The following is a 15,447-nucleotide window of genomic DNA, read 5'->3' on the forward strand; positions in this document are numbered from 1 at the left end:
AGTGGTGCGAAGTGGTTTAGTGTGTTGGGTTTGAGGAGTGGATATTACCAGATCCCCATGAGTGAGGCTGACAAAGAGAAGACGGCATTTATATGTCCCCTGGGATTCTTCCAGTTCGAAAGGCTGCCCCAGGGCATCTCGGGAGCCCCTGCAAACTTCCAGCAGGTCATGGAGAAGACAGTGGGGGATATAAACATGCCTGAGGTGTTGGTGTATCTGGATGACCTCATAGTGTTTGGATCCACCTTGGAGGAACATGAGGCGAGGCTGCTGAAGGTGCTGGGCCACCTGAAATCTGAAGGGCTAAAACTCTCCCTGGACAAGTGCCAGTTCCGCAAAATGTCTGTTAGCTATGTCGGACACATAATCTCGTGGAATGGAGTCGCTACAGACCCGGCTAAGATAGAAGTAGTGACCACTTGGCCAAGGCCCCAGACTGTGAGCGCTCTGCGCTCATTCCTCAGGTTTTGTGGTTATTACCAGAGATTCGTGAAGGGCTACACAAAAGTGAGTCACCCCTTGAATCAGCTTTTACCCTCCCTTGGGGAAGAAGGGGGGGGAGAAAAGGACAGGAGGGTGGAGAATATCTAAACCCCGTCAGAGCCCTTTGGACAGACGTGGGATGTCAAATGTGAGGAGGCTTTTCAGTCGCTGAAGGAGTTGCTGACCCAAACTCTGGTGCTGGCTTTTGCAGACCCCCAATTGCTGTATGTACTGCACACAGGTGCCAGCCGAGAGGGTTTAGGGGGCATCCTGTATCAGGATCAGGGCACCGGGTTGAGGCCTGTGGCATTTGTCAGCCGGAGTTTGTCACCCTCTGAGAGAAACTATCCCACGCACAAGTTGGAATTCCTGGCGTTGAAATGGGCGGTGGTGGATAAGCTGAGTGACTGTCTCTATGGGGCCAAGTTTGAGGTGACGACGGACAACAACCCTTAATTACAAAAGTATATCCTGACCTCAGCGAAACTGGATGCCACAGGCCATTGATGGTTGGCAGCATTGTCTGCCTATGCTTTCAGCCTGAGGTATCGGCTGGGGAGCTGGAACATTGATGCGGACGTTTTGTCCCAACGGGTGCATGAGGGACTGGACAGGGACGAAGAGTGGGAGAGCGTTCCTGCCCCTGGGGCAAAGTCCATTTGTCAGTTTATCATCACCGTGAAGGCAGAGGGAAAGGAGGGTCAGGATTGAGTGGTAGATCAATTGGGGGCTTCTGATGATGCCACACCCAAGTTTACTGTAACCTGACTGCTCTGAAGACAAATCAGCTGCCGGAATTGAGTGTTGGGGAAGTGGCAGCTGCTCAGCGAGATGATTCGGGCATCGGTGCCATTTGGGCAGCGGTCAGAAAGGGAGACACGGCTCAGGCGGAGAAGACGAAACATGCGTTGGTGCCTCCGTTACTGTGAGAATGGCCTCGGTTGGAGTTGCGTAACCAGATCCTACACTGGGTCACGTCACCCCGACATTGCCAGCTGGATCTGCCGAGGAGTATCGGAGGGTTGTGTTGAGGTCACTTCATGATGATTCTGGACATTTGGGGTGGAAAACACCTATGGATTGCTCAGAGAGCGGTTTTACTGGCCCCGAATGAGGTCGGAGGTCGAAGAATACTGCAAATCGTGCATTCGCTGCGTACGGTGAAAGACTCTGCCTGCACAGGCAACTCTTTTGTCCCACTTGCAGAGTGCAGGGTTCCTGGATCTGGTGTGTATGGATTTCCTGTCCATAGAAACCGATGCCAGCAACTTGGCGAATGTCTTAGTCATCACCAGATATGCTCAGGCTTTTCCTACCAAGGACCAGAGGGTGACTACGGTGGCAAAAGTGTTACGGGAGGAGTATTTCATTTATTATGGCCTTCCTAGGCGGATACATAGTGACCAGAGACAAGACTTCAAGAGCAGACTCATCCATGAGTTACTGGGCATGCTTGGAGTCGAGGACCACGCCCTATCACCTGGAGGCTGATCCCCAGCCTGAGAGGTTTAATCGCACCTATCAGTTCAAAAGGCAGCTAAGAGTGGGTCACATTATTAAGCATCTGGATTTCCTCCAAGCTAAGGCTAGTAAAAGGAGCAGCTTTCTTCATTAAGAAATGTTAGTGAATCAGACCAATAGTTTAATGGTTATCACTTTCGAGACCAGATGTAACATCTAACATTATGTTTAATTAAATTACACACTTGCCTCCAATTGTCTGGGCCACTGGCCATTAGACCTGTAACTTAATATTAATTCTACTATGAACACTGAACACATGACCACTACTTGTAATTTATCAATTTATTTCCTGACATGGAAGAAAAATAGGGCTGTTTGGTGATTTTTCAAGCCAAATGTTGATGGAATGATCTAAACCAAAATAATTATTGTAAGTGAACCACCATTTAGTTTACAAGACTTAGCCTTTTATATGTCCCAGAATGTAAGGAAGTATTTGTGTGCCATTCATTAACTCTATTTGCTACATTTCCAGTATATAGTCACTGCTGGGTCACGGGTAAATGTATTAATGAAGAAGATGACAACGTACCAGATTCAACCTGCAAGCAACGCACGGGACTTATACTTCAACATTGATCAGCAATTATCTGACTACTTTGAGGTGGGTGTCTAGCAACAGTGTTTTGTGACATTGTTTGATGTAGTAATTAAGTATTATTCCATTGTACGACAATAATTGTAAGAATTACAGTACTGTAAAAAAGTCTTAGATATACAAGAAAGACCATAAGACGTAGGAACAGAATTAGGCCATTCAGCCCATCAAGTCTATTCTACTACTTCATGGCTGATCCTGGATCCCATTCAGCCCTGTATACCTGCCCATTCACCATATCCCTTGATGCCTCAACCAATCAGGAAGCTATCAACTTCTGCTTTAAATATACCCATGGACCTCAGTCTGTAGCAGAGCATTCCACAGATTCACCACTCTTTAGTTAAAAAAATTCTTCCTTACTTCTGTACTCAAGGGTTGCCCTTCAGTTTTGAGCCTGTGCTCTCTAGTTCTGGATATCCCACCCTGGGAAACATCCTCTCCACATCCACCTTATCTAGTCCTTTCACCATTTGGTAGCTTTCAGGATATCCCCATCCATTCTTCTAAATTCCAGTGAGTACAGGTACAAAGCGGCCAAACACTCCCCATGTTAACCCCTTCATTCCCAGAATTATCCTCATGAACCTCCTCTGGACTCTCTCTAATGACAATACCAAGTGCAGACCGTCTTGTAAAGCTTCAGCATTATGTCCTTGTTTTTATATTCTATTCCCCGTAAAATAAATGCCAACATTGCGTCTGCCTTCCCTCCCACAGACTCAACCTGTGAATTAATCTTCTGGGAGTTTTGCACGAGGGCTCTGAAGTGCAGCCAACCAGGAGAGGCCCCCTTTATTCCCACACACTGTCTCTTGCCTGTCAGCCATTTCTCGATCCATGCCAGTATCTTTGCTGTAATACCTTAGGATATATTAATATATATATTGTGCTTTCTTTGCTATTATATTTGTATGATGTGTCCAGGACAGGTCCTCTGAGATAGTGACATGAAGGAATTTAAAGTTACTGACCCTCTCCACCTCTGATGATTACTGGCTCATGGACCTCTGGTTTCCCTCTCCTGAAGTCTACAATCAGTACCTTGTTCTTACTGACATTTCATGAGAAGTTGTTGTTAATACACCACTGAGCCCTCACCTGCGTGCCCTCAACACTTCTCCCTCTCTCTCTCTCTCTCTCTCCTCTCTCTCCTCTCTCATGATTGAAGCATAGTAACTGTTCCTCAAACTGGAGGTGTGAGCCCCGAGGAATTTGTAACTCTTTCCTGATGAGAACAGTATGAGTTGGGTGCCAATATCTTTCATCAGTGTGTGAGAGAGAGTCTCTGTGTGTGTCTACACTTCACAATTTGATCTGCTAGTTCATCATTCAATCCATTTTAGCTCAAAAATAACCTCATTACATGGTTCACTAAGAACCTAAGGAACATGGGAAGAGGTACTTTGTGATCAAAGAATGTCTATTGTGGATAGCATAGCACACCAGCTTTAATTTTTTTTCTCTTTGCTTCCATTTATTATTCATCTGCTGCTATTTTCCAACTGTACCTATGCTTTCCTCCCTTACCTGCAACAACCTGTCTGTCATCTTACATCCCTGCTCAGTAGACCAATCAGCTCGGCCTCCTGTCGCACCACACCCCCTCTTCTTGAACTGGGGCTTTCACTGCTTCCCCCTTATTTCTGATGAAGCATCTCAGCCCAAAACATCAGCAATCCCCTTCCTCCATCAGATGCTGCCCAGTCCAGAGTTCTTACAGCAGATTGTTGCTCCAGAGTCCAGAATCTACCATCTGATGAGTGTCCGAAACACAACATCTATCTGATGATGAAGATTAAACTGTGTGAAAGATGAACGTGGTTATTAGAATGTGGAAACCAGAGTACGATTATTTGGAATATATTACCAGCAGCGGTAACGTTGTTTGTTTCTTTATTTTCTTTAGGTATGGGGTACATCATTGTCAAAATCAAATAGCTCTGGAATGTGGAATGCGATTCTTGTGTCAGTCTTGTCAGGAGGGAAAACAGGTATGTATATGATGAGCATTAGCTCAGTGTCTCTTGGTGTCCAGTCCCTTAGTTCAGTATTTACATGGAGATTACAAAATAATTTGAATTGAGCAGCAGGATGTTACTTTTCAGTATTAACTGATCAGGTTGCAAATTAGTTGCTGAACTGTCCGGTGGAACTTGACAATGAATTTGTAGCAATCGCAACCTAGTCATCAAACCTGCATACAAGGGCAGTACCTTTATAGAGTACCTTGCAGAGGCCAGATGAAAGCTCCTGGATATCTCCTCATATCAGCCATCGGACCATGACTCCACCACTAAACACCAGCCATCCTTTACAAGGATGCTGCCTGGATTGGGGAGCATGCCTTTTGAAAACAGGTTGAGTGAACTTGTTCTTTTCTCCTTGGAGCGATGGAAGATGAGAGGTAACCTGATAGAGGTGTATAAGATGATGAGAGGCATTGATCGTGTGGATAGTCAGAGGCTTTTTCCCAGGGCTGAAATGAATTTCACAAGAGGACACAGGTTTAAGGTGCTGGAGGTACAGAGGAGATGTCAGGGGTAAGTATTTTTATGCAGAGAGTGGTGAGTGTGTGGAATGGGCTGCCGGCAACGGTGGCGGAGGTGGATACGATAAGGTCTTTTAAAAGACTTTTGAATAGGTACATGGAACTTAGAAAAAAAGAGGTCTATGGGTAACCCTGGTAATTTCTAAAGTAGGGACATGTTCGACACAACTTAGTGGGCCAAAAGGCCTGTATTGTGCTGTAGGTTTTCTATATTTCTATGTTTCTATCTCCAGCACTGTCAATAATCTTATATCAGGAGATCTCTCCTCAACAGCTTCTAACCTGGCAGTGACTTAAACCATCACTTCCCACTTCTATCCCTTACCAAAGGTCCCTTATTAGGACAATCCAGTTAGACCCAATGTTTCTGCCTGATCTTGCTCTGTCAAACTGATACCTTGACTCCATCCTGTCCCCTCTGTCCAGTCTCTCTCAACCTACATCCGGAACACCTTATATGACATCTATCACTTGGGCAACTTCTAATTCCCTGGCTGTCAACGTCACATCATAACTATGGATATTCAGGCTTTATAGACCCCCATCCCAATCAAAAAGGTCTAGAAGCCCCCCACTTTTTCCGACATTAAGGAAGTGGAGTTGCTCTCCACTAACACTCCATCTACCTGGCTGAACTTGTTCTTGCCTCAAACAATAGAAATTGTTCTTTTGACCCTGAATTTCTGCAATAAAAGGTGTAGCCATGGCCCTAGCAGTGTCTGACTTTCTGTTGGCTGAGTGGAACAGTCCCTTTTCCAAACCACCTCTGATACCACTCCAATTTTTTCTGCACCTGTGCAGAATTTATCAATTTTATAACCTTTGCAATGAATTTCCACCCTTCTCACAATTTCCCCTGGACCACTTCTGACTCATCTGTCCATTTCGGGAGACAGATTATTCCACTGATATTTACTATAAATTCATTACGATTCCCATAGCTACTTAGACTACACCTCTTCCTATCCTGTTTCTTGTAAAGAAGCCAGTCCTTTCTCCTAGTTTCTATGTCTCTGTTGCCTTTGCTCTTGAGGTGAGACCGTATGGTTTAGGAAGTCTGAAATAGTCCCCTTTATCAGGAAGTGTGACTTCCGTTCTGTTGTGGTTGGCGGAGCCCTATGTCACATCTCCTCTGTTGCTTGTACTTTGCTCCCACCTCACCTCCTACCAAATGTAATAGAGGTAGATTTCCCCTTGGCCCCACGGGCCTCCTCATCCACCATACTACCCCTTCTTGTTTCTGCCAGCTGAAACCTGACCCCACATTTGCTACTTCCCACCCCTTTCTGCCTTCTGTGGGAACTACACAATCTGGGACTCCCTGATCTGCTCGCCCTGCCGTACTCATCATTCCTTACTCCCAGCCACCTTCCTGTGCCCTTGCAGTAGATATAATACTTGTTGTTGCATCCCCTCCCTTGCTACCATCCAGAGACCTAAACAGCCCTAACGGGTGAAGCAAAGGTTCACATGCATCCCTTCTAACCTTGTCTACTGCATTTGGCACCGCCAATGTGGCCTCCTCTACATCAGTGAGACTAAGTGCACACTTGGTGACTGTTTCATGGAACACCAACGCTCAGTCCACAGTGGCCATCACAAGCTCACAGTTACTGACCACTCCACCCCCACCACCCCATTCCCGCCTGTCCATCATCAGCCTTCTCCACAGCCAGGATGAAGACAATGTAAACTGGCGGAGTAACACATTTTATATTCTACAACCCAAAGCAGTAAATATTGAGTTTTTCAATTTTATTAACCATCCCACTATTTTTCTTTTACTTTCCTATGCCGCACTCACTCCATCCCCCTTCTAAGCCATTTCTGATCTTCCCTTCTGCCTCCTCCATCCACCAACTTCACACCTTTCTCTTGGTTGGTTCCTGGCTATCTCTCTGCCATTTTCACACTACCCTCCCCCACTTTGCTCACTCTTTTTTTTTAATTTTCCCCCCTCTCTATCTTCCTCCATCTAATCACTCTCTTGTTACTATCTCCTAACTCCACCCCCAATTATCTCCCATACCTGCCTGTTATCTTACACCCCTTCTCGGAACACTAATTACCTCAGGTTCTTTCTTGTCACTCCCCTTCTCTTTTCTATATTGGCCATCTTGCCATTCTTTTCTCTGTCTCAATACAGGGTTTCCACCCAAGTTAAGTGATGATCCCTTTCTGGGCACCAATACTGCTTGACTCACTGACTTACTCCAGCAGATGTGTTGCTCCAGATTTCAACATCTACAGCCTCTTGTGTCTCCACTAACAATGAATCATTTGGCCAGCTTTTAGTATTTGTAGATCGTCTTCTAATACACTTTATAGTTTCAGGACAAGGGAGGCTCTCACTTTTTCCATTCATTCTGGACCCAGTCCACTGCAACGATTTGTTGCCTGCAATAGTCATCCAGTACTCCTAATATTTTCAGGAGTCCAATGGCAGTGACTAAGCTTGGGGAGTCATATCCAGAGGATAGGCACCCTGAATGTATTGATTGACTTTGCCGGTGGCATCCGTGTCTGTGGTATTCTCAAATGATTTAAAGTTCTTCAAGAAGTTAGGACATTTTTTCCAATGTAAGGAAATAAATGCATTAAAGTATTACTGTAATTAAGTTAAATCAAATTTACTGAGCATTTTAAATGTGTACAATGTTTTTCCATGGGTTCAATCATGTGAATGGGGAGACTTTCATTTCACAGCTTTCTGTGACACAGAGAAGCTGGAACTGAAGATCCCATGGATTCTCCCCAGCACCTTACATCTCTGATGCTGATCTCGATGGTGAGTTCAGTGATGGAAGTGTGATTTTGATGTGCTGGCATCTTATTTCCAAAATGGAGAATTCCATATTTCAAAGCATGCATGTAATGTTGAGATGGGTTGAAGCACAAATCTTGGATGGCCAACAGTTTCCTTCAGAACTACAGACTACACATCAGCACAAACAATGTCCACCTGTCTCAAAAAAGAGAAAATCTGAAAATGCTAGAAACCCAAGCAATACACACAAAATTCCGGAGGAACTCTGCCTAAAACACCGACTGTGCTTTTTCCCCCACAGTGCTGCTTGGCCTGCTGAGTTCCTTCAACATTTTGTGTGTATTACTTTAATGTCCACCTACTTCCTGTGTGGTATCAAAGGAAAGACTCTTTTGTGGTTTAGAAACCTATCATTATTTGGAAAGCTATGGAGAAGTAAGAAGATTTGTAAGATCATATAATTAAAATTTTTTATGATTAGGCAGAGAAATACTAATTAAAAGCATCAGCATAGTTTACTTTGCTATTTCAGTGAATTCTCTCATTATTTCCTAACATTTATTTGACAGAATGGACGTCAGAAGTTCTGGCAGATGTTGCAATATTGTACAGCACATGTTCAGATGTTGTGTCAGCTGATATTCCAGTAGCAATGGAAGTAAGGCAAATCTCAAATTGTTCCTTTTCATAAAAAAGCAATAATAAATCAAATTCCAATATCTCAGTAGGTTTCTTGAGGTTACAATGTAATTGTGAAATATTTTCTTTGCAACTTAATAAAATAGAACATTGATTAATGACTGTTATTGTTGTAATTTTTATGGTAGTGATGATAAAAGGAGGTTTGAATGAAGGATAGTTAGCTCTGTTTTCAGGCAACAAACTAAGATTGTTTGTTACAAAGTTCAAATTAATTTAGCAAAACAGAACAGATTGTACTTTTCTGATTTTTTGGCATGCAAAACTGGGATGAAATTATATATCAATGTGCCATTTTATTTAGTCAATAATTGGTAAGTTTTAGGTGGCCATCTTCTGGGTCACTTTGAGTAGTGCAATGGAAGTACATTGGATACCATAAGTATATTAGAGATTTTGCTTAATTATAGGGCATCTAAAAAATTCTAAGCCTCTGCTTTTATTATAGGGAATCACTGAAGCAATTCAAACCCAAGGAAAGAGTGCTGAGTTTCTCAAGATGAATGCAGAGGTAAAGAGCTGTTCTGGGTAACAAGTAAAACAAAGCTTATGGATCTATTGTGTTTATCTGGAGCAACCTTATCACGTCAACATCATTTCAAAGACAGATGAGTGGTGTGGTCCTGTCTGAACTTTCTTTGCAGAGCAATCTTGAAGTTAGTGGAAAATAATAATTGCCTCAACAAATGGGTTATTTACAAATGGACAGTTTTACATTGCCCAAAGTTGAATTGCATTACCATCTCATCCTTTGGCTACAAGATGGATTAGTGTTAACAAAGCAAAGTGTTTCAATAAATAATCTCTCTATGCCTTATCCCAAGATGAAGTAACATTCTCCATAAATAGAATTAGGTACAACACATGAAGAAACAGTAAATAATAATATTATGTGGATGAGCTGACCATTGGTCCTTAATGAAGGGGAGCACAGTCTGCTGCTCAGGCAACATGACTTGTTTGAATGTATGAATTCTTTATGTAATTTATCATGTTTCTATGTGATAAATTTCATAACAAATACAGAATTGGTGGCTGATTGACAGGAAGCAAAGTGGGAACAAAGAGAACTTTTTCTGGTTAGCTGCTGGAGACTATTGGTGCTCTACAGGAGTCTGTGTTGGGACCACATTTTTTGCATTTATGTCAATGACTTACTTGATGGAATTGATGGCATTGTGGCACAGTTTGCAGACATGAGAATAGGTGGAGGAGCAGGTACTTGTGAGGAAGTAAAGAGGCTACAGGAGGACGTAGACAGGTTTGGAGAATGGGTAAAGAAGTGGCAGTTGAAATACAGTGTTTAGAAGTGTATGGTCATGTTTTTCAGTAGAAGAAATGAAGGGGAAGTCTAAATGGAGAGAAAATTCAAAAATCTTTAGTGTGAAGGGGTTGGGAGTCCTTATGTAGGATTCCCTAAAGGTTTATTTGCAGGTTGAATCACTGGTGGGGAAGGCATTCATTTCAAGAGGACCAAAATATAAAAGCAAAGATGTAATGTTGAGACTTTATAAAGCAGTAGTGAGGCCTCACTGGGAGCATTGTGAGCAGTTTTGAGCCCCTTTTCTAAGAAAAGATGTGTTGACCTTAGGGAGGGTTCTAAGGAGGCTCACAAAAATTGAAAGGCTTGTCATATGAACAACATTTGATGGATCTGGGACTGTACTCATGGGAATTCAGAAGAATGAGGGGTGACCTCATTGAAACCTATTGAATGTTGAAAGGCTTCAATAGAGCGTATGTGGGGAGGATGTTTCCAGTGGTTATGGAGTCGTAAGCCAGAGGACACAAACTCAGAATGGAGGGATGTCCTTTTAGAATGGAGATGAGGAATATTTTTAGCTATAGAGTGGTGAATCTGTGGAATTCACTGCCACAGGTGACTGTGGAGGCCAAGTTATTGGGTACATTTAAAGCAGAGGGTGATAGATTCTTGATAAGTCAATGCATAAGTGGGTATATGCAGGAGATTGGGTCTGAGAGAGAAAATGAATCAGCCATGATGAAGTGGCGGAGAGGAATTATTGAGCCAAAATGCTTAATTGTGGTCCTATCTTATGGTCTTTAAGAAAATAAGTATTAGGTCCAGACTTAAATCATCTGGCCCTTATGAGTCTGTTCAAGGAAGCATGAACATCATGGCAGCTCATCTACCTCAGCTCTTTTCTGTTCCTGCATTACCTCTAAACCTCTTGATTCTTTTAATAGCTGAAAGCCCTTGATCTTCAGCTATCAGTGAAATCAATATCTGAGCCTCCAGGAACTATCTCCAAAATTCACTAGCTGTTCATTGAGGAAACTTCTTCTGATTTCTATGCTAAATAATTTACTTAGACCATGATCACTGTGCTAAATAATTTACTGAGACTGACCACTGGCTTCAGACTCCTCGGCCAAAAAATGCTTATCTTTTATCCACCAGTTGAAGCTTGTAACAAACTTTGCGGGTTTCACTGAGATATGTTTGTTGAATTTCAGACGTGGATTGTTTAATTTTTTTTTTGAGGATTCCTTTTTGTTTGTGAAGGAAATTCCTATGAATTTGTCCTTAATCCAGTTTACATAAGAAATCTCAATTTTCTTAACTTGTTGAATAATGAACAAGGCAAAATGATAGAATTTATGAAACCACATCTCTTTTCAATCAGGCATAAAGGATATAGAAATCATTTTGTTTTACAAGTGTAAAATTGATACCAGTGCTGAATATACTAAATTGTAACAGTGCCATCTTATTCTGCCTTCTACAAAGAGCCTTCATAGAAATTTAATTGTTTGCTTTCTTGTCGTCCTCTCAATCTCACCTCAAATGAAATGTTCAACTAGCATATCAGAAACCAGATCAGAAAACCTATATTCTAACATGCCAATGCATGTACATAACAACATGCAAATATATATAAGAATTTAAAATGCTAGAGAGAATTGATTACAAGCATCTAAACTGAGGAATGGGATTAACTGGAATTCCCCCATTTACTTCCTTGTAATCTATTCGGCCATAGATTCAATAGGTCCAGTGGCCTCTTCCTCAAAAGCATGTAGATATGAGAATAGTTTGATGAAGCTTTAAGTATGTTGCAGAAAAGAAACTGGAACAAATTTTTGCAAACTTTCTTTAACCAGACTGCAATATCTTGGCTGCTGTCTCAGGAAAGTGGTGAGGCTGGTCAGATGTTTCAGAATTTCTTACAAAAACATGGTTTCCGCTGCCTCAGAGAGGTAAGTGTCTTGTTACAATTCAAACAGTGTGTTCAACTGCAGTGGATCAGAATCAGATGTGTTATCACTGACATGTGTTGTGAAATTTGTTCTGTAGTAGCAGTATAGTACAAGACATACAGATTACTGTAAGTTACAAAAAGTAAATGGTGCAAAAGACGGATGATGAGATGGTGCTCATGGGTTGGTGAATTGTTCAGAATGGTCCTTGATTAACAGCAGATTGTGACCATTGAGCAAATCCTTTATTATTGCAGGCTGAGTTGCATGAAAAGTCATGGAGAAATGATCCAGCAAAGCTGCTGCCAGCAATCCGGGCAAAGTTACAGGGCACCAGCAGTGTTGTCAAAAAAATAGTGTTGTCTCCGGAGGAAGCTATTGATTCCCTAAAGTCCAACATTACTTGGATTAGAAAGTACGTGAAAATACTTTGGATACCTTACTGATACATACTCATATTGGTCTTGAATTACTGTTCAAAGGTCAAAGTAGACTTTATTATCAAAGTATGAATATGTCACCATAGCCTTGAGATTCATTTTTTGTGGGCAGTTATGGGAAAATAAAGACATAATAAAAGTAAAATAAGAAAGGGATATACCTTGGGTTTTGGAGTGAAGTGGAGAATTACTAGTTGATTACCAGCAATTAAAGAAAATTGTTTATTGTATACCTTCTAGGTTATCATTTTGACCAAGTCATCTCACTATGTGACATGCTAATGCTCCAGTGATGCACCACATAGTATTTCCCATGATTAAGATCTATAGATTCACGTTATTGTTGTTATTACAGAATTGTCCTGCGCTTGTTGTTGCCAAAGGCGAGGAAAGCTGTTGCTGACAGAGAATTACTAAAGGCTGTAGCAATCAGAATGCATGATGTCTTTAAGGTTGCCTATTGGAAGCTGGCCAGACTTATGGTACAGGAGGTGAGGATTCTTACTCACTTATACTCATTGCATGTTCTCCAAAAGGGACTTTTATTTTATATCTGTGCAGGTTGAGAGTAATGTATAACAACACAATTCTAGGGTTGTGTCCATTAAATCCTGTGCCAGCTCCCAAGATGTGATTGAATGATTAACTTCCATGACCCAGATCCACAGATTTAACATTTCAAACACTACCTGATAAATTAAAACCACAACCATTCTCTCAGTGATGGTAAAAGATTCAATGCAATAGAACATAGACTAGCACATCATAGGAACTGGTCCTTCAGTCCATCATATCGGCACCAAACATGACTCCAATCTAAAATAATCCAATCTGCCTGCACTTGGATATCTCTCTCCATTCCCTGCATGTTCATCTGTCTGTCCAAATACCTTTTAAATGTGGCTGGTGTATCTGCTTCTACCACCTTATCTGGTTGAAGGCACATTTTACTCTTTGCAAAATAAAACTTACTTTGGAACTCTCCTTTAAACTGTAATCCTCTCACCTTAAGTCGAATAGTATTTCAACCCTGGGTAAAGAGACTATTTACCCTATCTATGCTTTTCATAATTTTATGTATTTCTATCAAGGTACCTCTCAGACTTGGATGCTTCAGAGAAAGACTCCAAGATTGTCCAACCTCTTCTTATAACTAATACTCTCCAATCTAATACCCTGGTGAATCTCTTCCATACCCTTTCCAATAGCCGCCATATTCTTTCTATAGTGAAGTGACCAAAAATGCACACACGTGGCTTAACCAAAGTTTAATATAACTGGAACATCACTTTGCAGCCATTACACCCAATGCTTAAAGGCAAGTATGCCATAGGTCTTCTTCACAATCTGAACCATTATGTTGCCACTTACAGTGAGCTATGGATTTGCACCAGGAGATCCCACTATACATCAATGGTCCTAAGGTTCCTAAATTTTACACATTTGTCTCAGCTGTACTATTGTAGTCAACATAAGTGAAAGATCCTGACAACAAAGATTAGATGATGAATTAACAAGATTTGTCCATGCATACAGAGTTAAGCAGCATTGAATCAGGCCCTTTGCACCAACTGGACCATGTTGACTAAGATGCCCCATCCAAGCTATCCCCATCTGGCACTATTTGGCCCCATTCTAAACCTTTTCAATCCATGTGCCTGTCTAGCTGTCTTTTAGAAGTTGTTATTGTACGTGCCTCCACTACTCTATATGCAGTGATACAGTATTGACACCACCCATTGGGCATAAACAAAAAACTCTCAAGTTCCTTTTATATTTTTCTCTTCTCATTTTAAACTAATACTCTCTACTTCTTGATATGAAAACTCTGGGAAAAAGACATTCACCCTAACTATGGCCATTAAAATGTTATACACCTCTATAAGATCACTTTTCTGTCTCCTACACTTTAAGGAGTAAAGTCCTAGCTCTTCCAACATCTCCTTATAAATCAGTAACTTAAGTTGTGGCAACATCCTTGGAAATATATTCTACATTTTTACCAGTTTAATAATATTTTGCATTTCTACTTTTTACCGAGCAACCAAGACTGAATGCAACACTCCAAGTGCAGACCCATTAGCATCCTACACAACCACATCATGAGCTCCCTACTTTTATGCTCATGCTCTGGCTTATGAAGGCCAGCTTCAAAAGTCATCTTCACTACCCTATCAACCCATGACTCTACTTGTATTCTAAGGCCTCTCTGTTCTGTAACACTCCTAAGGGCTCTACCATTCACTGTGAAAGTCCTAATTTGATTTGACTTTTCAAATGCGACACTTTGTATTAAACTCCACCTGCCGTCTTTGGTCCTTTGACTCAGCTGACCAAGAAGCCCCCACCACCCCCCCATGTAACTTCTGATAATGTTCTTCGTTATCCGCTATACCAGAAATGTTGGTGTCATCTGCAAACTTACTAGCCATACCTTGTACATTCTTGTCCAAATCATTGATCTAGATGACAAACAGCAATGACTTCAGCACCAAGTCCTGAGACATCGTCCAAGAAACAACCTTCTAAAATCATCCTGTTTTCCGCCACAAATCCAATTGTGTATCTATTTAATTAGCTCTCCCTTGATCCCATGCAATCTAACCTTCCAGAGCATCCTATCATTTAGAAGCTAATGTACAATTTCATCTCTTCCATCTCTGGAAGATAAGGAGAAAAAGCGAGAATAAATGTTTTTCATTACGTCTGGACACAACCAAGTGTTTTATAAACCATAACAGATATTCTGAAGTCTAATTACTTGCTATAATTCAGAAATAGTAGAAAAGAATAGAATGCAAATTAATAGTGAAATAAATATCTTCTGTTGAAATAAAAATTGGATTGTATTTCAAATACATTGAGTATGTGCTCCCCCACACCTCGCCACCCCGGTAGGCCAGTGCTAAAAGGCTGGTGTCACCTGTCTGAGACCCATGCAAACTTTTCCCATTGTGTAACAGATGATGAATTGTAGCAGCACTTACAAATAACGCATTGTCCCTGAAGTGCGTTAATTCTTGTTACTCATTTGCAGGTCTGAATTTGGAGGTTGTATATAAGTGGTTGAAAAAGATTTATGTGGGTAGGTGGTTCAGTAAAGTGATGAAAAATTGATGATGAGCCAGGTGGAACATTCTTGCCGTTCTGGTTCTGCAAAACT

The 15,447-nt window shown here is 41.5% G+C and overlaps 1 protein-coding gene across 1 annotated transcript in view; it reads left to right on the forward strand.

The window, feature by feature from the left end:
• LOC132406997 (putative phosphoenolpyruvate synthase) overlaps positions 1–15,447 on the forward strand; it is a 201,257-nt gene that overhangs the window by 158,687 nt on the left and 27,123 nt on the right. Inside the window, exons 25-31 of the mRNA XM_059993185.1 lie at positions 2,483–2,611; positions 4,515–4,599; positions 8,493–8,581; positions 9,071–9,133; positions 11,749–11,844; positions 12,102–12,259; positions 12,640–12,775. Of these exons, the coding sequence (XP_059849168.1) occupies positions 2,483–2,611; positions 4,515–4,599; positions 8,493–8,581; positions 9,071–9,133; positions 11,749–11,844; positions 12,102–12,259; positions 12,640–12,775 (756 nt within the window). The remainder of the gene's footprint in view (positions 1–2,482; positions 2,612–4,514; positions 4,600–8,492; positions 8,582–9,070; positions 9,134–11,748; positions 11,845–12,101; positions 12,260–12,639; positions 12,776–15,447) is intronic.

The sequence above is a fragment of the Hypanus sabinus genome, chromosome 17 (genome assembly GCF_030144855.1).
Source record: "Hypanus sabinus isolate sHypSab1 chromosome 17, sHypSab1.hap1, whole genome shotgun sequence".
In the NCBI taxonomy this organism is placed as follows: domain Eukaryota; kingdom Metazoa; phylum Chordata; class Chondrichthyes; order Myliobatiformes; family Dasyatidae; genus Hypanus; species Hypanus sabinus.